At 49.8% G+C, this 25,863-nt stretch overlaps 1 protein-coding gene across 5 annotated transcripts in view; it reads left to right on the plus strand.

Annotated features, from left to right (window-relative positions):
• Positions 1–866: 866 nt before the first annotated feature.
• Positions 867–25,863, plus strand: part of FGF13 (fibroblast growth factor 13) — a 195,266-nt gene continuing 170,269 nt past the window's right edge. For 2 of the 5 annotated variants that reach the window (XM_059859068.1, XM_059859069.1), the window contains exons 1-2: positions 1,433–1,669; positions 1,985–2,150. In XM_059859068.1, coding sequence (XP_059715051.1) covers positions 1,448–1,669; positions 1,985–2,150 — 388 coding nt within the window. In that variant the 5' untranslated portion in view covers positions 1,433–1,447. Of the gene's footprint in view, positions 982–1,432; positions 1,670–1,984; positions 2,151–9,242; positions 9,378–25,863 lie in introns of those variants that run through there. The other 3 variants (XM_059859070.1, XM_059859067.1, XM_059859073.1) reach the window with 3 other exon arrangements.

A 25,863-nucleotide genomic window follows, 5' to 3' on the forward strand; every position in this document is an offset into this window, starting at 1 on the left:
GAAAAAGACCAGTTTTTTAACCCCCTGGAGAGCCTCAGATGTGTTAAAAAACCAAACAACTGAAGAGGCTCATGTGAAACAGACTTACATGGAGAGCACTCCAACTGCACTATCATCAGAGGGCTTACTGAATCCTAGAATCATTTTGATTGGGAAAGGCCTCTGAGATCATCCAGTCTAACTGTTAACCCGCACTCCCGTGCTCACCGCTGAGCCACCTCTGTGGTTTGCAATACCTCGGCCATGGTGACTTCACCAGTGGCCCAGCAGTCCTGTGTCCCTGCCGAGCAAAGCTGAGCCTACAGAGCCACGGCGGGCCAGGATCGCAGCTGCCATCCCGGCTCCTGGTCCTCAGCTTCGACAGCCCTAACATCCCTAACTGCACTCGATCTCCAGCCACCTGTGTGCGGTGGGAATGAGACTTTATCCCACGCCGTGTTTCATCACCCACTTACTCAGAGGCTGTCCTGCTGCCTGGCAGCGCGGGGCAGGGGCAAGGGGGCACCGCGCTGGCCGCGGAAAGCCGAGCTGTCCCCAGCTGTCCCCAGCTGTCCCGGGCTGCCACAGGGGACGGTGCCGGGCAGGAATTCGGCCCCACTAAAAATAGCGGCCCCGGGGCTGCTGCTGTGCCGGGACCCCCGGCGGGCAGCGGGGCCCGGGGGCCGCTGAGTGCGGGTGCCAGCCCTGCCTCGCTCCCTCCGGTGCTGCGGACATGCCCCGTGTCCCCCGGCCCAGACGGGCCCCTTCGGCCTGGGGAGAGCGGGCAGGAGGAGCCCGGCCGCCGGCCCGAGGGGCTCCCCGGGCCCTGCAGGGCTCGCCCTTCCCGGGTTATTTTGGGCGCTGCCGAGCGGGGCCAGGCTCCAAGGCGCTGCACCGGGCTCGTCCCTCCCCCGACGGCGGCCCCGGCAGAGGAAGTTTTGCCCCACCGAGGAGAGCGGGGCGAGGGGGACAGGGGGGCGGGACACTCCGCTGTTAGCACAGGTGAGGGGCTCTGGCTGCTCTTGGGGGTCCCTTCCTGCTGCCCGAGGGGGATGGAGCAGGGGGAGGGAGGGGTGAGTGCCGTCCCACGCCCCAGGGCAGGGGCAGGGCTGGGCGGCAGCCGGCGCGGGCTCTGCGCGTTCCCTGCTGGGGAACCCGATCCTCTTTGCCCTCCGTGCCCGCTGTTAACGGGAACCCGATCCCCCCCTGTGCCCCCCGTGCCCCGGCCGGCGCTCTGCGCTCCCGCCACGGCAGCAACAGGCTGGGAGCGGGCGGCGCCGGGCCCCGCGCCCGGAGCCGCCCCTGCGGTACCGGGCTGGGAGCGGCTCCCCGAGCCGGGGACAGCCCGGCTTGCCGTGGGTCCGGCCGTGGGGCGGCCTGCCGTCGCCGGGGGGCAGCGGGAGGCGTGCTGCCCCCGCCCTCCCCCGGAGCGGTTAATGGAGCCCCGGTGCGGGCGGTGGGGAGCGGGATGCGCGGGGCCGGGGCGGCTGGAGCTGCCCCCTCCAGCCCTCCTCGCTGCCGCGAGCGTAAACCTGCCGCCTCTTCTGCAGTGACGGGGACTCGCGTCCTCCTCCTCCGCCTATCCGCGGCTGCAGCTCAGCTGCTCCATCCCATTATTATTAGGGGAGGATGCGAGAAGAGAAAAACCCAAACCCAACACACCCAAGCAAACAACCGCCCCCCAGTCACGGTACCCCCCTCCCCCTGGTTGGTGGGACTTGCAGGACCAGCTGCGCTTCCCTGGCCCTGGGGAGGGGAGGCAGAGCCGGGGAGGCGGGGGAAGGAGGGGGCCGGGGCCAGGCAGACACAGGGAATATCGCTTTTGTCTCCGGCACGGCGAGCGGCGCAGGGGCTCGGTGCTGCGGCTGCCGGAGCCCCCCGCTCCCCGCTCCGCTCCCGCAGGCACCGCGGCGGCGCCGCCGGGCTCCGAGGCTCCGCTCCGGGGAGCGGGCAGCTCGCCGGCTCCTCATTTCCCCCCCTTCCCCTGCTCCTGGTGTTATTTCAGCCTTTTCGGCGTAGAGGATCCCTCACACGCACGCACGCTGCCCCCCGCCCGAGGTTTCTTTGGGTCCAGCCGGAATTCGCGACGCTCCCGGGGATTTTCCCACCCAAGCTGGGGTCTATGAGCGGGAAGGTGATCAAGCCCAAAGAAGAGAAAGATGCTTCCAAGGGTAAGGCAGGCGCAGCCGCCCCGATCAGCGGCTCGTTCCCCGGCCCGACCGCGGACAGCCCGAGCTCACCGGGCCGGGAGGGGGGCACGGCTCCGGGGGCAGCCCCGGCCGGGGGACCCCGGCACGGCAGGGAGCGGCGCCCGCCGTGCCCGGCTCTGCTCGGCACCCCGGCACGGCCGCGGGGCCCGCTCAATGCGGCACCGGCGGGAGCGGGGCCCCCCCGTTCCCCACCGGGGAGGGGAGGGGGCGGCTCCCGGCCGGGGCCGGGGGTGCTCGGCGCTGCGGCGGCCCCGGCTCCGGCCAGCGGGGCGGGGAGGGGACACATCGCCATGGAGACGGGGAGCCGGGGCACCGCCGGGGCCGGGGCACCCGGCCGGGGCCGGGCACGGGGGTTTCCCCGCCCCGGTTCGCCCCGGGCCGCGCGGCACTGGGCCGTGCGGGGCCGGGTCTGCGGGGGTCCCTGCCGGGGTACAGGGGGTCCCTGCCGGGGTCCCTGCCGGGGGTCGTGCCCCGCGCAGTGCCCGTCCGGGGTCGCACAGGTGGCGGTGTCCCCGTGCCATCGCGGTGTCCCTCGGGCGGTGTCCCCGGGGGTTCCCCGCACACCCGGGTGTGGGCTCGGACTCCCGGCTCGGACCGGGGGCGCTGGGGGCCGGGCCTCCCCGAAGGACCAGAACCTGCTCCTTATTTCCTAGTCCTGTAAAACGGAGTGGGACACTTCCCTGCCGTTTACTTTTTTAGCTGCCAGAGAGGCCGAATCAGAACAATACAGCCTTTCTATTCTTGATAAAAAGCTTTTTGCTTTCATGATTTTGAAAATTTACGTTTAACACTTTGGAAAGCTTTTTTAATGTTCTTTTTATGTGAGTTTTTTTCCCAGCTCTGTCTTTCCCCTTCTTTCTATGTTCTGTCTCATGTCCAAATCCTTAGCGTTTGCATGACATTTTTTTTCTCAGCAACACAATCAACTTCACTACTTAGATGCATTGCAAAACCTTACTTTTTTAGATAAATATGTTTTGCCTTTACATTATATCCTTTGAAGTTGAGTTGGTTTTGATTTTCTTTCATGGTGGCCTTATTGTGCTTTAAATAATTTATCGAGCAGTGCAGAACAAAAGATTCCCGCCTTTCTGAGGAATTATTTTGCATGATTTAGAACTGTGGTACAAACATAAACAAAAAGAAATTGCTATACTTGTGCTATGCTTGCCTGAAAGCTTATTTTTAAAATCAAGCTTACATATTCCATTTTGTGTTATGGTTACAAGTTCTAATGACACACTTCGTGTCTGAAATTGCTTTGGTACATTTCAGACCAGTGGGACAAAGGCATTTATGTGTCTGTTAATGAGTCAGTGGTGCCTGAGACGTGCGAGGCTGTGATGTCAGTGCTGACAGGCTACCAGCAGGTGAATATTCTGAGGCTCTCAGGAAAAGCAGTGGGTGCTGCTCCGCTTCCAGGAGACGCTGCTCCGCTCCCCGAGCTCATGGAAAAACTTTCAGTGTTAGCACCAAGTAAAGAGGCAGTTGTAGGTACAGCAGGAGGAGCCCACATGTGTGAGGAGGTTTGTGAGTCCTGGTGAGCACCTGTGAAACAGCTTTTAGGGATGCTGAGAAGGAGTTAATATTTACTGGCTCATGTGTAGGCTGCGTGGTCCTCTTCAGCCTCTTGAGCTGTAGACAAGAATAGGAAATGTTCTTTCCTCTGAACCACCTGAATTCTCTGTTGGTGATTGCAAGTGTTAATACTCTTAATGGGAATGTTTAATTTGGCTCCAGCCATAGTAAATCCAGGCAGTGATGGGTGGGGTTTTTTGTTAAGATTTATTTGGTTTGGATGGGTTTTTTTATACAATGAAACAATTTATAATTTGCCTGGAAAGGATGGGATACCATTTCCTGCATTTTTCTGCAGGTGTACTGTGGCACTGGAGTCCTGAGAGAAAGCTCTGTGGTTTGGAGTTAGTTAACCTCTCTTTCAAAGACCAACATAATGATGTTTTATGTACGAGTGGCTTGTTGTGGTGATGGTTCAGGTACCCCACTCTGTAAGGGAAGGTGATGTGGTTTCAATACCTGCTGTAAATGCAGCTGTTCCAGGGTTAGGTTTGCCTCATAAATGTGGAATGCTTCTCAGTGAGAGCAGTGCCAGCTTTTCTCACTCCTGAAGTTTTCTTAGGCATTGCAGGGCCATGCATGAGGTGAGACCTTGCTGTAGCTCTCTCCAGGATTTGGGGAGAGCCATGTTCAGCCCAGATGTAGGAGCTGTAGTGTGTACGTTGGTAAAAGACACTTTCTTCCACCTGCTTTTGGGGTGGCCTTTCTAGAAAAAACTGATTTACACAGAACCTTGAAAGGCCATGGATTTTGCTGGGAATAAGCACAATCCAGAGCAAATACTTAACTGCCTTGCAGTGGTTTGCAGTGAAATTATGCTTTTGTAAAGTCTGTGGTGGTGTCAGTAGAGTTCTGCAGGTGTTACAGAAGTATAAAAATCTATTTTTAATTAAAGTAGTGGGGGTTTTTCACTTCTTTCCTGAAGCCAAAGAGGAAGGTAACTGCTTGCTTAAGAGTGTGTTGGTCCCACTTGTAAGTCCTGCCTAGAAAACCCAGCAATGGCTGTGTTTTGCTCAGTATCTGGTTGCTTTTAAAAATGGCTGTGGGCATTTAGAATTATCTATCCTAATCTTAAATAAAGCTCATGGATTAACAGAATGAAGTCAGGGATGTGCACCTTTCCTTTCTGCAAGATGCTGCATTAACTGTGTGTGTGTACCTAGAAGATTAGGGCAGGTGATGGCATTGATTTCCTCTCCCCCCTGTTTATTTCAGGTGTGTCAGAGCTGGACAGGTGCAGGGTGCTGTGAGCCCAGGTATGCTCCCAGCTGCTTCCCGGGGCAGATGGGCAGTGCTGCTGTGCTCTGGGGTGGAGGCTGTTTGGGGAAGCCAGCCCCTGGTTCCAGAGAGCAGCCTGTGCCCTCTGGGCTGGCTTCGTCCTGGGCCAGGTGTCCGTGTCTCCTCACTGCACCCAGGGGGGCAGGAATGTCAGGGGCTGGAGAAGAACAGCTCAGCATCCCACAGTGGTCACCGATTTTGGGAGCAGCTCAGGGGATGCTCTGGGTGCATTCCCAGCACAGCAGTGGTCAGGGATTTGGGAGCAGCTCTCCTGCACTCCCAGCACAGCAGTGGTCAGGGATTTGGGAGCAGCTCTCCTGCACTCCCAGCACAGCAGTGGTCAGGGATTTGGGAGCAGCTCTCCTGCACTCCCAGCACAGCAGTGGTCAGGGATTTGGGAGCAGCTCTCCTGCACTCCCAGCACAGCAGTGGTCAGGGATTTGGGAGCAGCTCTCCTGCACTCCCAGCACAGCAGTGGTCAGGGATTTGGGAGCAGCTCTCCTGCACTCCCAGCACAGCTGAGCAGCTCCCACCAGGCAGGTTCTTGTCCTGGCACAGAGCTGCTGTGCCCAGAGCCGTGGCTGTGCCAGGGCAGGGCATTTCCCCAGAAGTGTTGGCCTTGCACTCTGGGCACAGTGTACCAACATAACCTGCTTTGAATGAAATGTGTTTTATCTTCTGTTTGGGGAGGGTTGTGGGGCAGGAGGAGAGCCCTGGGCGTTGGGAAGGGAGCTGAGAGTGCTGAAAGCCCTGTGCTTTGGACCTGGGCCTTAGAGAGCCTGTGCTGTCTGGTATTACAGCCAGGCCCTTTCACAGGCTGCTCTGCAGTTTGTGTGGCTCCTCTGGGCAAAGTCAAGAGCTGGAGCAGAGAGTCTCAAACTGAATCTGAGGAATGGATTAATCTGTGTTTGTGCTCCTTTTTACTAAGGGGATTATGTTCTATTGGCTTCCCCATCAAAGCAGATGCAGGGGGATCTTTTCCTGTCACCGTGCTGTCACCACAAGGAGCTGGGGTAGCTTTGTCCAAAAGTCTGATAACCTCAGCCATAAGCAGTGAGAAAATGCAGAGTGTATTTTCTTCTGCAGAAAGCAAAATAGGAGCATTTTTGAAGCTGAAAGCATCTAATCTGAGAAGAGTGTATTGAAATAGTGACAGTAACAGTGAAGACTTTGGAAGTACAGGTACTATTCTAATTCAGTGACAGCAGAAAACAAAGCACTTAGAGAAATCACTTGGCAGAAGAACAGAAGTCAGAATTTTGAGGTATCTATTACTGCTTTTCCTGGCTTCATGGGAATATAGGATAATGCAGCTTATGAGTGAAAGGTCTGGAGAAAAGCTGACAAAAATAAAGAAGCTGATCTCAACAGTTATATTTCTATAGTACTGATTCATGAGACAGTAACTTACTTCAGGGACTGAAGAGGAGCAGCCTGTAAGCTGACCACGTCTTGGTCTGAGTCCACGGAATCAAAATTAGCAGCAAGTGCAGCCCTGGTGAGAAGGGGGAAGGGAGCACGGTGCTAACTGCCTCAAGTGCTGCTTGGCCAGCTCAGGTCACAGGCAGGGCATTTCTTTGTCTTTTCGTCACAAATTTGGGTGCCAGTTCTTTTCCTTTCAGACCAAAAGCCCCACCAAACTTCAGCAGCAGCTGCAGTTTAGGATAAGAACTTGAGGATCTGTTCAGGCAGGCGCTTGCCAGCAGCAGATTGGGTCTTTTTGTGGTCAGTTGGTGCTACTGACCTACACATCAGAACTTGTGTTTGTGTTATAAACACTCCCAAAGAGGGAGTGTTAACCACAATGCTTTTGTTCACTTCTCACTGGAAATCTCAGAGGCTCCTGTCTGAGATTGCAGATTTCACTCTGAATAGATGCCTGCATTGCCCACTGGAAAGAGCCAGCCAGAATCTGGGCCGTGACCCATCCTGTCCTGCTATGAATGCTGCAGGTCACAATAGATGCTCAGTGCTTGGCTGAGGCCCTGATCCATTCAGAACTCCCGATGACACCAGTGGGAGTTCTCTGTCTGCCCGTGGCATTGCCTCTGATTAGTGGGTGGTTGTTAATGTGCCCATGCTTGGAATATTTACAGTAACTACCTCCTGTTCTGACTCATTATCTGGGGCTGGCTTTGGTACCACAAACGACAGTAACTCTATAAAAGAAACATCCTTCCCTCTCAATCCCAAGACAGTGGCCCCTCACATATGTTGATAAAACGTCAGCAGCTAAAAAGTGGAAGCAGCGTTGAGATGGAAATGCCAGCACATTTGTGCTGATGCTCTTGAATGGTTTTCAGTGTTGAGGAAATAAATCCACAGCAAGGCAGGATTTCCAGGGACAAGCTCCACACTCGGGGGTTTGTTAGTGTTGGTTCTTGTGTGGCTGCTGTCCATGCCAAGAACTCGTGTTGTACAGGATGTAGTAAGAGTCTTTTTTTTTTTTTTTTTGCTTCTAGAGAAAAACTTAATAATAGTTGCTTCTTGGTAGATGCCAAATCTCATATTCAGAGGAAGAACTCCCAGGCGAATGAAGCCTGGAGGACAAGCAGCCTCACAGAGCATTGCAGGGCACTGCAAAGGGGGAGCACAGCACCACAGCAGATGCATAAGAATTTGCATGGCTTAGGCTTCTGGCATCTGCTCTGTGGCCACCCACAGTACACTGCAGACTTGTCATTAACTGTATTTGTGCCATCTACTGAGATTTCCTGCAAGGCGCTGGTCTTAGCCCTGTGCTTTGGGGATGGAGTGCTGCAGGGCAGCCTTGGGTCAATGAATGTTCATTTTCTGCTTCTGTTCCTCATTGTGTGTTAGTGCTGAAGTGTCCTGCAGAAGACACAGCTCCAGAGTTGTGTGAAAAACCTCCTCAGGAGCAAAGACAGGGCAAGTCCTGTTCCTCAGTCTCCTGCAAGCACTGAATCCATGCTTGTATAAAATCCCCTGTAAATCTGGAGGTGTCCTGTGTACAGATAAAACACTTGTAACTCCAAGAGGACAAGCCTCCCATCCCGAACAACCCTTAGCTGAGCATTTTCAGGGCAGGAGTTTTGTGCTTATGTGTATACTGCCCTGTTGGTGGCTGGATGCTCTCACAGATTCCATGCTTTCAGATCTCCTCCGTGGGACTGAAGGTTTCTTAGCCACTCCTGTCCCTCTTAGCTAAGCCTGGCTCTAGGACTTCTGTAGCCCAAACTGTTTTCCCTTCCTCAACTACATCATTTGACCTAACAAAACTCCCTCCTTTTCCCAAAACATGTCTTGGTCAAGCTTACATGGAAATGCATGTTAAAAACCAAAATGAGACAACTATGTTTTATATGTTATTTACAATAATCCTTTTATTTTTGTGTGTGGTATCTTGGGTAAAGGGTTTCAGTGAGTTGTCTGGTTTCGTGCTCAATATTTGTATTGTGTTGCTGAGTGAAATGAAGGCAAAAATAATTTGAATTGCACCCTCGGGCAGGTAACAATTCAGTTCTTTTCATGAAGAGAGTGTAAAGTGAGACTGTTCTCCACTTAATTAGTTTTGTGAGAGTGATGTATAAGGCAAGGTCAGAGCTAAAGGAAGAAAGGGCTGGCATGGATTGAACACTGCTTACGTTGTTTGAATAATTAGAGCATCACAGTGAGGTGGGAGGGAGCAGAGGACAGAAATGAGGTGTGAAGAAGAGATACTCCTGAAATAGCAATCGAATTGCCATTGATCTGGGCTGCATTACATGCACACAGTTCAAGACTGACTGAATCTGAGCCGGTGGTGGTTTGTTACCTGTGCCACTGGTTGTGCTTGCAGCTGAAATGAAGGTGTATTTATAGAGATACTCTGTTCTGTAGCCCAGGGAATATCTAGGTGCTTTTCAGAGCCTGGGGTTTGACATAATTGATACAAGGCTCTCTTGGTTGCTTTAAGAATAAATTGTTTAACCAGTGCCTGATATTTTTGATACATGTGCATTTAGTTACCAGCCAGTTTAGGATGAATTTCTGCTGGGATGGTGGGATCAGATCGGAGGTGGGCATTGTGTAATCCCCCTCTGACCTGTGTGCTCTGCAGGCATTTGCTTTGAGAGTCACTGGGTGACGTGACAGCTTCACCTCAGGGCAAAGATACAACAGAAAGTATGAAGAACGAGAGAGGAAAGGCAGAGGTGGGGCAGGGGAGAGAGCCAGCAGGAGGAGGGAGCAGTGCAGCCTGAGCTGCAGGTGATGCACAGCTCTGCTCACACCTGGCCTCGCACACTCTCACCTGCCCAGCAGACACACAGCAGGACAGAGCCTCCTTCTGAGTTTGCTTCCAGCCAGTTTCCAGCAGTTTCCAAGAAGGTGGTAGGTACCTTTCTTTTCCCTTGTGTCTCTTCCGTAGCTCACTGCTACTGGCCACAATGCTCAAGTAGCTGAGGCTGGATTGACTTCCACACGTTGTCAGTGTGCTGTCAAACTGCTTACACAGGAACATCTTTCCTTTGGCTTTTACGTCTGCTGTGGAGTTCTGTGCAGCTATCTGGTATGTTCAGTACACACATGAAATTCTTATGTTGCTCTTAATCTCAGTTTGCCCAAGTTGTGCCACAGTACTGCCTGGAAAATGATAAATGTTTTTATTGTAATGATACACAGTGCTCTGAACTGCTGTCACTACACTTTGTTCCTCCGAGTGCTGCAGGAGAATAGGAAGCCAGGATGGATCTGTTGTCACTGCAAGCCATTGTCACTTCTTGTGGGGTGCAGAGCTGGAGAACCTGATCGCTGAAAGTCTTCCCTGGTGAAATAAAGACGTGGAGGTATTTTTGGGAGTTGCATACACCTGTAATCCCCACCAACGCTGCATTTCCTAAGAGAATTGATTTGCAGTTGTGTGAGCAGGTGCTCCTCCTAGCCCAGAGTTATTCCTCCTGCTGGAGGAGCACGGGTCCCTGCAGCCACGCTGGTGTGCAGCAGGGCAGCTTTGTCATGTGCTCTGCTTCACGTTTGCTTCTCGTCTTGCATAGCAGTGACTGAATTCAGAGACTGCCAAAAATAGCTGGCTGCTTTCAAGTGATTGGGCAAGGAGAGCTGGAGTGACTTTCATCTGCTGCTCTTCTCCTCTTCCCGCTCTGCCCTGTTTGCTTTCTGAGGAGAGGATATTGGGTTTTCGTTTGCTTTGGCAGAGCTCAATAAAAGGTGGTCAGAGTGAAGTAAGTCAAGAGGGTTCAAATGGCAAGGCTCTTCTCGATCACCTCCCGGGGAGGCTACAGCAGCAGAAAGTCAGAAGTCTGACTCCCACTGAAAAGAGCTTTTTGGGGTGAAGTGTGAGCTGGTTCAGGCCCACTCCAAGGTCAGGATGCTGCCTGGACGAGGAATGTCTGCTTTGGTGTTTGGCTGGTGGCTGGCTGCTGGCCATACAGAGCTGTGCTACTTGGCCCCTGGAGAGCAGCAGAAATGTTTCCTTGGCTGGAGGATGGGTTGGGGTGTTTGTTTTGGAGTTGGGTTTCATGTTGTTTGTTTGGTGTTTGGTTTGTTTTTTTTTTTTTTTTTTCTTTTCAGATGATCGGTGCAAACCCCAGTTTTCAAGTTCTGTTTGTATAATTGTGTCCTTGGGAGGAATTTCTATCACATGATTTCTGGGATGTTGGGGATCAGTGTAAATGAGCCTCTTCATGAGGGGTATCCGTTGGTAGGTGATGGAGAGGAGTGAAAGCTTTCTAGGCTGGGATCCAGTAACTCCTGCACAAGGAGAGAACAGCCTGGAAGACAGGAGAAAGATGGACTTGGACTTTTTCCTAGTAGTTCATTTAAGAACAGTAGATGCTCTTGTTTAGGGATGCTTAATTTAAGTGGCAGCAATTAATGACTGAAGAGGAGAAAAGGATTATGCAGAGCTGTGAAAGTTGTCAGTTCTTTTCATGGCAACTTTCGGGGTTTAAAAATTTGAATTTGTTTCCCCATTGGGACATAAGCAAAACTTCTTTGAGGTTTCTCAGGAAAAACAGTCACACTGGAGCTATTTTAAGGAAAAAGACCTGTCAGGTTTTCCATCCCTGTCCTTGTTCCACCCTTGGTCTGAAAAGACCTCCCGTCAAAACAGAGATGGTTTTTTAAGACTTTTGAGCATGATCAGAAAAATTAGTTAGGCCCTTCTGAACAATGTTAGGAAGAGATTTTGAAATACATAACAGCTGAAAAAAGCAGGGTTTCGAGTCAGTGCTGTGAGGGATGGCTGGAAGCTCAGTAGTGAGGTGGCAGGGCTGTGCCTTTTGGTCTGGAACTGTTTTTGTTTCACTCCACATTTGATCATGAAGGATGGACTTTAAATTGCTTTGTGGAATGAATAAGAGGTGCCAGGCTGAGAATGGAAGGGGGAGAAAGTGTAGTGCAGTAGCAGGAGAAAGCAAAGTCTGTGAGACTTGGAACGATGGAAAATGAGCTTTGAAAAGTCTCTGGAGAGCACAAGGAAGCTGAAGAATGTAAAGGAAGAGAAGATATTGTGGGTGTAACTCGTAGTAATATCAGGCTGCAGGGAAACACGCAGGTTTGACAGCCTGAAATGGTGCAGAAGAGACTTGACAATCTGTCCTGCAAGGTGCCAAGCATCTCTCCTTTCCATTTGCCCAAAAGCTGTTAGCGCTGTGCTTTGGGCCCCTATCAGTGAATGTTGGATATTCTTGTCATGCCACATTCCCACTATCACAAATTCTTACCTTCAGTGCATTTCAGGAGCCATTGAGTGTGCAGGAGGCAGGCTGAGAGAGTGATAAAAGGCTTATGAAGGAAATGAAGAAAACCTAGCAGACTCTGATGGCTGAGGCTCAGGGTGTGAGCGAGCTGTTTGTCAGGCAGTGCCTCTGTCACTGCGAGGAGATAATAACACATTGCTCTTCCTTCACAGAGCTGGGGAGAGCATTGCTGTTAGTGCATCCACAATGCCTGCCCTCACTGTGGAACCCTGCTCTTTTACATGGCTTTTCTCAAAGTGCTCTTGCCTCCTCGGTCAGGTCTCTAATTACTGTTCTCCTTGCTGCTGTAAGCATTTGAAACTCTTCTGTGCATGGGTCAAGTTTGAGTAACTACTGGTGAGAGACTTTGATAGATCATTGGTGTTCATTGGGTGGCACCTTCTAAAGAGCAGCACCTGAGCTGTACTCTCCTGTCAGGTTAGACTGCTCCATGATTTGTGCTGCTCAGTACCAGCCTTGCTGAATCACATCCTCAGTGGAAGTGTGATACGCTTTGCACTTCGCAGTGCTGACCGCTCTTGTGATGGATATTTCAAATTCTCTTTTTTCCCCACTTTTTTTCTTTATAAAAAGCATGGGAGGGGGTTGTGTTGAATCAGTGTTCTAAGATAAGCCCGAAGATTGCTAGAATGACCTGCAATTTTGAGCCTTGATTCTGCAGTATGGGGTTACTGAAGTATGTAAGAGAAACAGGTTTGGTTCCTGAAATCTGGTCTTGCAGCAGCAGAAAACCATGCTGGTGAATAAAAGGGAGCAGAATCCTGTCTTTAGTTTGCATCCTCAGAGACTGCCTGGGAGATGCTGTGAACTGAAACAGTATGGTTTGAAGTTTCACCCTGTCCTGTGCTGGATGTCCTTGAAGGCAGCTGCTGCCTCTCCAGTTCTGCTGTATTTTGGTTGTTGGTGCTTCAAAATTTGGCTTTGGGAATTATTCTGTATAATTTAGAGTCTTGCATTATCTTCATCTTTATCTGTTTCTTATTTATGTTTTACCTTTATTCACAAGCACAGGATAATTGACTCAAAGGTTTTGAAGGATCATTAACACCTTGGTAAATATGGTGAGAATGAAGAGTCTTTAAAAGGTGGTGGCATCAATTTTTGACCCAGTCAAAATACCAGCAGAAAGCATGGAACTGTTGGTTTTATGTGCATTTTTTATTCAGTATTCAGATCTGCAGTGTGCTGTGTGATGGCTCTGTGTGGAGAGAGCTGCTAGTGCTGGATAAATTCTGGCTGATACTGCTGTGATCAGTGAGCAAGGTCTTTCTGTGGAGCATGACTGTGCTTGTAGGCTCAGTATCCTGGCAGAAACCATCCGTGGGCTGGCTGAGGATCAGCTGGGCTAGCACAGCTCTCAGAGCACCAGGCTCTTTGAGGCTTCAGATCAAACTGGGGCAACAAACCAGATCTGCCTTTGTTTCTGAGCTTTCAAACCTTGCAGCAGTGAAGCGGGCTGCCCTGGTGTGCCCAGCTTTATTTCCCAAGATGTAATTTAATTTATTCCTTGCTCACTGACTTGAGTAAATCAATTAAAACGTGTGTGTGTGTGTGTAACAAGGCTTTGACATAAGGTAATTGATCAGGAGGTGCAGACATAGGAGGAAGGCGTGGGACAGATTTTAAAGCAGAAGAGTGAAACGTGGTGGTTTCTTTTGATGCGGTGTGGTGGTAGCTGAATTCCCATCTTGTGTAGTAACAGGCTGTTCTCTGGGTGCTGTGCTGTTAAACACTCCTCTTTGCACATATGCAGGTTAATCTTTTTTCAGCTTGTCCTTTTGGAAACACGTCATGTCTTCATCCTTTTTACTTTGTCTGGAAGGGAGGTTAAGGATGGGAATCTCAAAATGCAAAGACCATCAGCTGTCCACCTCTTTCAGTAGGCCAATATAGTTCACTAATTAATTACTTCCTGCATCTTGGCTACCTCTGGAAACTGGTCCCTTTTCAGTTCCTCTGCCTCTGTGGGGTGCTGTCCCCACAAGCTGGGAGCACAAACGTGTAGATCCTTCCTGTGCTCCTCCAAGTGCCTCGCGAACCATAAGGACTGACTTTATTTCAGCCTGAAGCTCTGGAGGCTGCAGCTGAAAGGGAGTGAGCACCTTGCCAGGCTTTCCTGCAAGGACAAGGTCCTCCTTACCCCAAAGGGATGAAGGTGTGTGGGCACACCTGCCCAGGTGAGCCGGGTGTGTGGCAGTGGCAGGAGAGCCAGCCCCTGCCAAGGACCCAGCCTTGCAGCTCTCTCTCCACGGTATTTTTAGAGTTGTAATCATTTCTTGCTCTTGTTTTTCCTCCCCAGAAAAACGAGACCTTGGCTCAAGCTGTGTGTGAACTATTGGGGATTGATGAGTTGTTTGTGATCCTGAATCCAGAGTGAGGGCAGGTATTGCTCACTGCAAGCTCTCCCCTTGCAGGCACAGAGGAAGACCTGATGAAAAGCAGTGTTGCTGAATCTTATTTTTAGCTTCTGTCCTGTGGTGATGTTTTTGTTGTTGTTGTTTGATCATTTGGGGTTTTTGTAGTTTTGGACTGCCTCTGTCAGGGGTCAGGGTCTGTCAGAAGAGCTTTGCTGTGTGTTGATGCAGTTGGTGTTGCTTGGTGGCCCAGCCCTGCCTTGGTGCCCCGTGGCTGATGTACCCTGACGTGCTGCTGGGGTGACTGGCACCGTGCTGCTGTTCCAAGGTCCCTGCTAGATAGCCAGCCTGCCTTGGGCACATGAATGCCCCGCTGTTGCTGTCTGTTGGTGGTGGCACACCTTCAGAGAGCTGTTTGCTCCTGTGCAGCCTGTCCTGCATTTACCCCACTGTGCCAATTGCTGCAGCCACCCCACAGGGCACTGGCCACATCCAGGAGCCACTGTAGGGACACAACTGCTGTTTAGTTTCAGCTGTTTTGTAAAACTATTCTTTATTGCCTATGTGCCTGTACACCATTGTTTTGGGTTTTTTGGGTTTTTTTTGCTTCCCTTCAAGTTTTCCTCTTTGCTTCCTGGTACTGTTCGTGCCCTGGGCCAGGCTTGCTGTCAGACAGGCGTGGGAAGCTGATGCAAATCCTGTGCCCATGGTGTGGACCAAGGTCTCATCTTTCCTCTGTTATTAATGCCTTCCTTCATCTCCTCGAGCCCTTCCCTTGTCTCACTGACAGCTAAACTGGAAACCAACAGCAGCTCTGCTCTGGCGGCGTTTTGCCCGAGGTGACGACGATCGACTAAAACTGACTCAGATCATGATTTTAATTGGTTTGGTTTTTGCCAGTGGCTTTAGAAAGAACGTGAGCTATTTTAGTCCTTCTTCATCCTTGGTCAGTTTTGTGAATCTGTCTGTGGCTGTACAAACCCCAGAGGCTTTGAGGAGAGGTGGGTGCTGGGGAGAGGGGCTCGCCCTGTTGGGCTTTAGCGGGCACCAGCCCTGTGGTGTGGCCACGAGAAAGCTGCCACTCCGAGGGGACATGGCACCTTTTGGCTGCTCTAAGGAGGTGTTTTCCATGTGAGAGTGGGGGCATTCAAATGGCAGTTTTTTCCTCTGGTTTCAGTTGTTCTAGCTGTGATTTTTTTCCTTGGACTGCTGGCCCTGGCTTTCAGAGCCAAGGGAGGATAACTCAGCGCCCGTGAGCGCAGGGATGAGTGGTGACACGTGTTTGTGCTCCTCTGCCGTGGACAGCAGCAGTCAGTTTGCCTCATTTTTAATGCTTTGATTCTTTGGCAAACACCCGAGGTGTTGAAACGACCCAGTGGTGCAGACAGTGAACGATGCACGCACACAGGTTTGGTGTCTGAAGGCATTTTCATGGGGGTGCACGGGTTAAAGAGCCTGCACTCCTTCTGCACACACATCCCTGCCCTGAAAGGACAGATAACCTTCTCTGAGGGTCCATGCAGCTTCCTTCAGCCTCTTGCCACCTCCTGCTCCCCAGCTGCAGTTCTGGTAGCACAAATTATGGATAACTTGAATGCCGGTGAGAATTGTTTGAGTATCAAAACAACAATGACACCCTGAATAGAATATGTTGAATTAAAAATATGCAAGCAGCTTTTGCTTTCTGTTCATAAGCTCCTGTTGGGTGCAGACTTTGGCTCAGCATGGCTGCTGGTTTGAATGTCCCTTCAGTTTGAGGCTGGGTTTGTTGAACTGTGGTGGTTTCAGCTTGTATGAAATGTGACCAACAACAAAGTCAGTTCAGGCTCTGGTAATTTGAAGTTTATGTCCTCTCCATGAGACATATTTGTTCAATTACATTACCTGCTAATTGTATTTCTGAGCAGTTTCTTGCAGAGACCTATAACTGTGTCTTCTTGATCTGAAAGCTGCATTATTCTCTCGAGGAGATAATCAGTTAGTGACGTACTGAGCTCAGCTCATGCTGTCTGCTCTTTGCCTCTGTGGCAAAACCTGAATTTTAGTGGTAGAGGAGAACTTTTCTGTCTTCTTTCCTTTATGATGCAGGTGTTTACTGGAAGGCTTTTCTTTGTGAATAGATGAATTGTTTGTGATTATTTTTTCCCTACCCTAAGTTATTTATATAACATAATTTATCATGAATTTTTTTGTGCTATTTAAAAACCACCAAACTGAAATAGTTTTGGGCCATGCAGTTCATTATTAGAAGGCTCTTCTGAATCAGAAAACCACGTTTCTGGAAGATTTGTGACTTTGAAACACAAATCTTGCTGACTGGTGCTGGACTCTGGAGTTAGAGGTGGAGGAGTTTGTGCTTTGCTGGCATGTGAAGAGCATCTTCTGTCCCAGCCTCATCAGGAAAGGCAGCTTTTGGAGGGAGTACAAGTCCTTTCCAGAAGTGGTGCTGAGGCCAAAGAAGGCTCTTGACTTCTCGTGGTACTAATGGGCTGAAATGGAAAATGGGAAGCCTGGACAGGGCCAGTGAGTTGGCATAAAATTCAGCCTTTAAATGATGGTTTGGCACCACAAAATGCTGATGGTGCTGAGGCTCCTGGGACATGGCAGGCAGAACCCACTTCTCCAAGAAAAGTTTATTTCTTTTTCCTGCATCAATATTTATGAATTTTCCCCTGCCGCCCTCCAGGCAGCAGTGACCCAGTTTTAGGGTTCTGGTATTTATGGGAGATGGGGGTGAGGATAAAATTAGGGTATGAATGTGGTGTTCAGGGCACTTCACAGATCCATTGCTGTGGCTCCTCTGTGGGTGTGGTGTGTGCTGGGTAATTTTATTCACCCTCTCAATCACCAGGGCTTTGGGAGCTGTCAGAGAAAGGACAGGGGGTGACAGTGAGGGGTTCTCTGTGGCCACAGCCTGCCCCAGCCAGAGCTGCTCCTGCCCTCCTCTGCCTGAGCTGGTGAGCCCAGTGTGTCTGGCCAGGGCCTCCAGCCCTGCTCTGTGGTCCACCCTCCCTCCAGGTTCATGGGCTCCTAAGGGGAACTGGCTGAACAGGCAGTGCTGCACACTGCTTACGGAGAGATGATTTATAAATTGTCTCTGGTCTGAAAAATAACCCCCCTTCTATTAAACTGGACGTGACCTATCAGACATGACATTTTAGAAAATACTTATCCAAAGCCCAAAAGATTATGGCACACTGAGTCCTCTGCCTGAGAAAAAGCAGGTATGTTGCAATGAAAACCATTTTGATCAGATTTATCTCTCAACCTTTTGATCTTTATGAAGGTGGAGAGCTGGGTGTTGTAGTTAACTGGCACCTAAGTTCCCAGCTTTTAAATCGCTAGCAAAATGTAATGCCTGTATTTCTGAAGGTTTCTGTGGTTTTGTTATATGGGTTTTTTTTAAACTGGGGACACAGTGGTCAGGGTATTCTCTAGGTCATATGTTAATGATCAAATAGTCTGTGTTTTGGTTTGGAGCAGAAGGAATGGTGGGTGTACTCCTGCACTTGTGGAGCCATTGGGTGCTGAGAGTTGTCTTCAAAATGGTCAAGTCCTTTTTCATTGTGAATCATGGATTGTGTGAAAGCTTTCCTTAATTAAATAGTATCTAGTTAATATTTAATATTTCAGGGTTTTCTTCTTTTCCTCATGTGTCCAGGCTGCACTGCCATGCTTTCACACTGAAAGCAGATCCCCAAAAGATGAGATTTTCCAGGCTGCTTAGCTGAGTAAGTTCTCATTAATAACAAGGTCTGCACAGCCTGGTGCTTCTCATTTCAGTGGAGAAACTTTTCAATGACTGTAGGCACCCTCAGATTGTCTGCATTCCTTTATGCAAGGAAATCTGTCTACGTAACACTCCAGCTGTTCATTTCTTGTTGTGTTTTTAGTAGCGTATTGCTGTTAAACAGCTACTGATAAAACTTTTCCACAGATCAGGATTAGCTAAAAAAGGTGTGGCTTGAGCACCAGGCAGGCAGGCAGCCTTGAAAGCAAAATGTCAGAGGAGAATTGTACGTGAAACAGCTGACATTCAGATGGGCAGCACAGACTCAGGATTATACAGTTACTGCTCATCATTGACTTGATTTTTTTGTCTTTGTCTCCTGAAAACCCTTCTAGGCATCTTTCAAAATAGCATCTCTCTGTCCCTGAATATGTTTAGAAAAGCTTAGCTGCTGAAGAATCTTAGCATGAAATCATAGGGCTCTTCATCGAAGGGAAGAGATTAGTTCAGTGTACCTTACAAGGGCCCTCATTTTCTTTTGCAGTACTCTCACATATTCATTGTGTCCTTTTCTGGGAAGCCATTCTCCCTCTGAAGTTTCTACAGTGGTTCTGGGCTGGCTTTATCCTCAGGCTGTTGTGATCTACTGCGTTTTACTTGTCCAAGTTTCTGTTGTTCTGTTCATGGTAAATTGGCTTGGGCTGAAGCCACAAGTCCTCGGTGGTGCTGGGATGGAGCTGCTCTGCAAAACCTGGCTGTGGTCTGTGTACCTGGCTGTGGAGTGTTGTGCAGTCCTTGTGACTGTGAGGTGGTTGAAGCAAAGCAGAGGGGAAGGAGAGTGTCTGGAGCTGAGCTAATCTCAGCAAATGCCTGAGAGTTCTTAAATGACAGTGGTAAGACAGAGAATTGAGACCAAGAATCTGCAGGTGTAAAAACTGTTGTCTTTGACAGGAGCCCCCCGTAGGTGCACAGCTTTCACTTTCCTTTCCTGACTTTGTTCTGACTACAGAATCAATGCTCCTGTGGGTTTTGTTGCTTTATACCACTGAATCTGGATTTTGAGGAATGATCATGCTGGGAAAGGCCTGCTGAGGTCCAGGACCTGTCCATGCCACGGGATGCTGCAGTGTCAGGGGAGAGGAGGCACCTGCAGGGCACCCCAGGCCACTCTGCTTTGTGCCTCCACTTGTGGAGGGGCAGGCACGGCAAACACAGCTCTGCAGCCAGAGCCTGGGGTCTGTCAGCTCCTGCTGGGTCCCTGCTGAGCCCTCCTGGAGTGTGAGATGTGAGACACTGCCTGTGAGGGAGAGGAGCTGCCTGCAGCGTCCTGCACTCAGGTGTGTGGTGCATGCAGGTGTGCCCCAGAGGGGCCGGGGCACACAGGGGCTCTTCCTCTGCCTGCAGCAGAGGGGTGCAGTTCCAAATGTCTGCTCCAGCAAACCCTCCCACCTCCAAAGACCAGGTTTTCCTGCAGTGCTTCCCCCTGCTGCTGCCAGGATCCCCGTGTGCCCAGAGTCCCCCTGAGCAGGGCACCAGCGACTTTCCTGCCCTGGGCTGTGTCTGCTCCTTCAACCCCCCCAGCAAAGGCAGTAAAACCAGGCCTTGGGCAGCTCTGAGGGCTGGGGCTGGGCCCTGGCACAGGGAGGGAGAGCAGAGGGCACTGATGGGGATGCCCTGGGCAGCAGTGCCTCCAGCCAGGCCCTGGCACAGGGAGGGAGAGCAGAGGGCACTGATGGGGATGCCCTGGGCAGCAGTGCCTCCAGCCAGGCCCTGGCACAGGGCAGAGGGCAGTGATGGGGATGCCCTGGGCAGCAGTGCCTCCAGCCAGGCCCTGGCACAGGGCAGAGGGCAGTGATGGGGATGCCCTGGGCAGCAGTGCCTCCAGCCAGGCCCTGGCACAGGGAGGGAGAGCAGAGGGCAGTGATACCTCCAGCAGGAGTGCCTCCAGCCAGGCCCTGCCCCACGGGGCCATGGCAGGTCCCTTGGGGCTGGCTTTGCAGGCAGGCTGGGCACCAGCACCAGGTGGATTTGCACACCCCAGCTGAGCCCAGGATGGCCCTCTGGAATTTCTCAGGGATTTTCACACCTCTGCCTTTGCACCCCGGTGACAGGCCGTGGTGGCTGAGAGCAGGGTGCTCGGGAGGCTGATCACATCCAGCCTGTTCCTCTGGGGTCAGCCCTGGCTCCTGGAGCTGTGGGTGGCTGGAAACACCCCGGCCTTTGGTGTCTGTGCTTTCATCTGGTGTTTTCTCAGCTGAGCCCTGTGGGCCCTTTTCCTTGGTTTGTGTCCTGCCTCCTCTCTCCACAGCTGCCAACCTTTCATCTCCCCCCCTCAACACCCTTCTTTCCTCCACAGGTGCTAATGCCTAACCTGTGTTTAGCCTGGGCTTTGCTTCTGCTTTTGCCAGATCTGGTGAAGGGATTGTGTGCCAAGGACTAGTTCAATCTTTCCTAATAAAATGGCCAAATAAATGACAGTGTTCTTTCTTTCTGTCCTCAAACCAGCCCAGCTATAACAGTGCTACACTTGGAGACATGAATTTTTCTGACTGCGTGCAGAACAGGCCCAGGACTGATGCAATTCAGTGCGTTTTGCTTAATTTCTTACAATTATGCTGGTAAATTGGAACATTTGAGAGAGCTTCTAGTTGTTACAGATGTGCAGGTGCCTTGCTATTTGTCTGCAGTCCTACATTATAACAATTCCAATCATCAGCCTGTAATGTCTCCACGTTAATTACTCCTTTTGTGAAATGAGATTGGCAAATGAATCTTCATCAAGCAACTGATGAGTACATCTGTGACTTTGTAATTTAAAAGTAAGGTTAATAAGGCCAGGTCCTGGTGGGAATCAACTGGTGGTCTTTGTTGTAAAGGTAATGAGTCTGGCTTTCCAGTTTGCATGCCTCTGTTCTCAGAGACTGGCTAAATTAGTAACCAGAAGCAGATGTGAAGTACATTATCCACTCTGTAGATGTTAATTACATCTGTGTAGAATAAACAAATCTCACTACTTCAGCAATCCAGGTGTGTGCCTTCTGAAAATGTGGGAAGGCTCATTCTCCTTGCAGTGATGGTCCTGAGTGGTTCCTAAATAGAGATTCTTGTTCCTGGGGCTGGGAGCGCCACACTGGCTTCGGGCTTGCTTCAGACAAATCTTCTGTTCTCTGCTCTTCCCTTTTCACTCATGGTTCACTTCAGCAGGCTTATTTGTCATCTGAGCCTTGTGTTCATCTGTGCACAGCTGTGACTGTGGCCAGCAGCTGCGAGGCTGTGTCCAAGCCTGGGGAAGCAGGACTCAGATTTGCTCTCGTTCTGCTTTCCTTCACAGAGCTGCTGAAATGGTACCTCTGCCATAGTGGATGCATTAAAACAGACAAAGGCAGCTGAAATCCCCCTGGGTGGGTGTGCTCAGCGCAGCTCACCTGCCTTCAGGAGAGCAGAGCTGTTCCAGGGGCAGGAGCCCTCAGTTTGCCTCATTCTGTCCCGTTCTGAGCTCAGCTGCCCCAGGGTGGGAGGTGGCTACCTTCATGAAAAGGCACTGTGTTTCTTGGTGGGGCTTGCATTTCATCTCTTGATTCAAACAAACAAAAACCCTTTTTTATGCCCTGCTTATGGATGTGGAATATCTCAAAGACAGTGTGGAAATGATGTTCAGATGGGACTTCTTGGCATCAGAGGGATTAAAAGATCAGCTGGAGCCATCTCTGGGCCTGAGCTGACTGTTGCTGACTGTTGTCCCCTGTGTGTGGCACTAACTTGGAAATCCTAGAATTGGAACTGCCTGTTATGCTGCAGTAGAATTTCTGCTAGGTTTTAGTGCAGCAAATAATATTTTACTGTAATTTATTGCTTCCCAGTTAATGTAAGTTATAGATACTCATTAACTTTGGAATAAATACTAAATTTTACTCTTGCAATTACAAGGCAGCATTAGGATATAATTTAAATCAGCTTTAATATAGAATGTTAAGAAAAATGAACAGGATTTTAAATGTAAATGACACATATTTAAATGGGAGCTCTTTACTATATAATTATTAGTCTGTATGCCCTACATGTCTGGATTACATGTGAATGTTCTTTGTGCATTAAGTGCGAAGTAATCAGAGGTAGAAGATGTCTTAAAGATAATAAAATCAATTCATTGTGTTAATGTATTCATGTTCAAAAGCAGGCAAAGACTCTCAGGAACATTTGCCAGAGAGAAGATGATTTGCAAAGAGATGGAGCAGGGGGGAGAAGGGAAAAGCAGTTGGGATGGTGGTGTCATAGCTGGCAGCATACAGCCAAAACAGTGCATATCAGAAAAGCCAAATACTTACTTGTGTAAAATGGGGGGATATTTGTAAAGCTGGACATGGAGCCAGTGCTGTTCCAGGAGTTGCCTGGCTGCTGCTGCTCAGTCCAGCTGTTTGCTGAGCTCCCACTCAGGGCTGAGTGGGGATGGCTTTGGCTCCGTGGGCCAGTGTCCCAGTGCCTTTGTTTTTCTCACATCGTTATGTAAAAGTAATGCAAGTTCTGCACACAGCCACCAGTTCTGCTTTGCACTGAGACCTGAGCAAGGCTCGTAATTCAGACAGCTTTTGAATATGCCCATGGATTATTAGATGCTGCTACTTAGCATAATGATGAAGCTTAGTGGCAGTTCTTCTGGAGCTGTTCTGACAGAGCTGTAGATGGAGGACTTTGAGATGAGGTGCTGGAACACATGCATTGAAAGGAAAACCAGTTTTGGTATGGTCAGTACTGTGTTGGAAAGCATTAAAGCACAGGATGCTGTGCACACCTGACTTTGCAATGGTAGTGTGCTTGAAGCTGGTGATTAGGACATTAAAAACTATTTCCTGGGAGTTTGCCACAATAAAAGAACAAGCAGGGACAAACCTATTGGCAGATGTTCCCCAGTGGAAGCCCTTAAGCAGTAGGTCTTGTTGACAGTCTTTGGTCCAAAAGCCAGGAGTTTGTGCTTGGTGATGGATGTCTGCAGTCATTTTCCAGGGTGCAGAAATATCCGTGAAGTTAAATTCTTGGGATTTATCTAGCAATATGAAGGACAAGAGAAATGATGCAAATAAATCTAAGTAGCCCTCTGCCTTCGTAGCTGGGATTGTCTCCCTTGTTAGCTTGCACTGCTGATCCAATTCACCATAGCAGCAATTCCTGGCAAATGCAAGGTGAAGTGTAAGTCCTTAGGCTTTTAGTTTCGTAGTTACAACAAATTATACTCAAGCCCTAGGTTTGTTGAAAATATGACATCCCAGTTTGATTTCTTAGGGACGGTGCTGTGCATAATTGCATGGTCTGTCAAATATTTTCATCTGTGTGAAGCTTGAACTCAGCAAAGTCAGTGGGACTTCAAAAACGTGGAGTTTCTGCAATTTCATGGAAAGTGCTGTTGTGTAAAGGAGAAGGACCCAAGCCAGCACCTCTAGTGAGGTCGAGGGGGTCACACCTCCTCTCTTAGGTTCAGAGAACTGCTCAGATGCTGATGTGATTGCATCCTTGAGTCAGAACCACATGTCCAGCCATGCAGGCTAGAAACTGGGGAAAAGTGGGAGAATACTGTAAGCTAGAATGTGCACAGACATGGCAGATGTAAGGGGGAGATGTTGGGGGGAAAAGTGACCTGTCAAGAAAAATACAATCATCATGTCTCCTTATGCAGAGCAGCTTGTTTGTTAGCTGGGCTATTAAGCACTGTTAATCTAGATAAAGGCTCTAATCCCATCTAAATCCATTGCAAAGCTCCTCTGCAGACTTCAGTGAGACTGGAACTCTTTTCATCACTACTTCAGAATTTCTTTTCTTGGAGCCATGTGCGTGTGAGGAGCAAATGGAGAATTAAAGGAGGGTGTGTTTTGAATTGGAGAGTAGATACACAAACACTTGTGTGTAAGAGGGAGAAACAATCTCCTCTTTGCTGCTGCACAGGAATATTTATCCACTTTGCCTGTATCCCAGCTGAGAGATTGGAATATAGCTGTTCCTTCAGGAGCTGGATACTGGGTGCAGCTTTGTTCTGACCCAGCGTGGCTGTTACTTTGGGAGGAGAGAGTTGCTACCTGTGCTAGGGCTTCTCTCTTTTATGAGCACTGGCATGGCTCACGGATGATTTAGGAGTCATAGCTTTTTGTGCTAAAAAGAGTTTATACAGGCCATTGCTTTGCTTTAAAAACCAAGCACCTAACTCTTCTGTAACTGGAGAGAGGCTGCATAAATCACATTTGGTGGCATTGGGTCTGTTTTTGTACAGGTACAGACAGATATTTCAGACCTAGGAAGTATTTCTCAAGGGCAGACTATTTTCTTGTGCACTGAAGCCATCCTTCCCTTCCCTTTACCTAGAGTATACGTGCTGAAAAGAGAATGCTGTGTGCATCATCAGCAAGTGACTGTGTCTGCTGAGGATCAGAGCATTGTGCATCTTCTCTCTCTTCTGGCTGGGGGTGCAGCCAGGTTGTCAGATGGATGAAGAAATGAGCAGATTCCCAGTGTGTCTTCTATGCTTGGCACAGGCTTGGGGAGGAAATGGCTTTGGTGTGTGGCAGGAGTAGAGGGGATTATGAGCTCTGGTTGTTGGAGTTTTGTTCCCTGAGCAGTGCTGGGTTTCTCTGCAGGGAATGGGGGGCTCAGGCTCAGACCCTGGGCTGGCTGTCCTGGCTGTACCAGAGCACCCAGCCCTGCACAGTGGCTGCTCCTTCCCAGACACTGAGCGCTCCCTGCTCCAAATTGAGTTAAGGGTTGGACTTGAAAGGATTATTTGTGCACAGAGCAAGGAGCAGCCCCGTTAATTGACTGATCTGCTTTGTTTCATTTTTGATTTAGTGAGAATGCTGAAGTGATGACTCAGTGAGCCATGCTAAGATGTAATCTGGAAATATCATATATATGATGAGTAGTCCCTTCTAATACAGTCTGATCTGAATATTAGATTTATTTCATAATTGATTTCTGCTGCAGGAAGAGCTACCTGTGTCCAAAGTAGTTCAATTAGAAAGGAAAAAGAAGAGAGGGGGTAAAAAGAAGAAAGGCTTGTAGCTCTGGGCAGATGAGCTGAACAAGTGGTGTCATCTGCTCTTCAGAAGGGGGACAAGTGCAGCTGAGCCAGTGTGGGGTGTCTGATGGAGAGGCTGTGCCTCAGTCAGAAGTGCTGGGGGATAGCAGGGTGCAAGTGCTTAGGGCAGCAGGAACCCCCCGTGTTCATGTACTGGTCAGTGCTGGCTCAAGGAGCCCCTGGGGCCAGCAGTGCAGCCTGTGCCCAGGGTGGAGCAGGGCTGGGGGCAGCTGGGCAGGGACTGCCCCGGGGCAGTGTCCCTGCATGGGTGGGGGCTGCAGTGAGATATTTCATACCAGCCTGTCTGAAGTGCAGGGTCCACAACTGCTGCTCATTTTTGCCTGGGACAACACAAAATCTCTCACTAGCATGCTCTTCATTTGGAATTGTCTGGCTGAGGATTTCTGATTTCTTCTGGTTTTATCAGCATGGAAGTTTTTAGTTGCTCAGGTAGCTTGCTGGAATTGTAAAGCACTGTGTAAGTGAAACAGTTGTCCACCCAAAGAGCCTTGCTGAAGCTTTCCTAAGCAAGAGGCTGTGCTGTGATGGAGAAGTTCACTGGCCTGGCTGGCAGTGCTCTCTGAAGAAGGCTGCTGTTCCTCTGCTGGGTGTCACCTTTGGTCCTGGAAAGCACACAAACCGTGGGGGTGAGATCCTGGGCACAGGAGCAAAGTTTGGCAGCCTAGAACTTTTCCTGTTTTCTGCTTTTTCTGAGCAAGAGAAACTTGGGGCAGAGTTACCACGAGTTTGGTGAAATTAATAACAACATATAAGACAACAAACCCTAAGGATGAAGTACAATTAGCAATAATAATGATCTACAGACACTTCTGCTTGTATTTCTTGACCATGATCTATAATGGCTGGCTTATTTCTTTCTTCTGTTATTACCTGCCAGCTTTGAAAATGTCCTTTTCAGAACTTACTGCAGAAATTCTTTTATTTTAGTCCCATTTTT

Source organism: Haemorhous mexicanus, chromosome 14 (assembly GCF_027477595.1).
Source record: "Haemorhous mexicanus isolate bHaeMex1 chromosome 14, bHaeMex1.pri, whole genome shotgun sequence".
NCBI lineage: Eukaryota > Metazoa > Chordata > Aves > Passeriformes > Fringillidae > Haemorhous > Haemorhous mexicanus.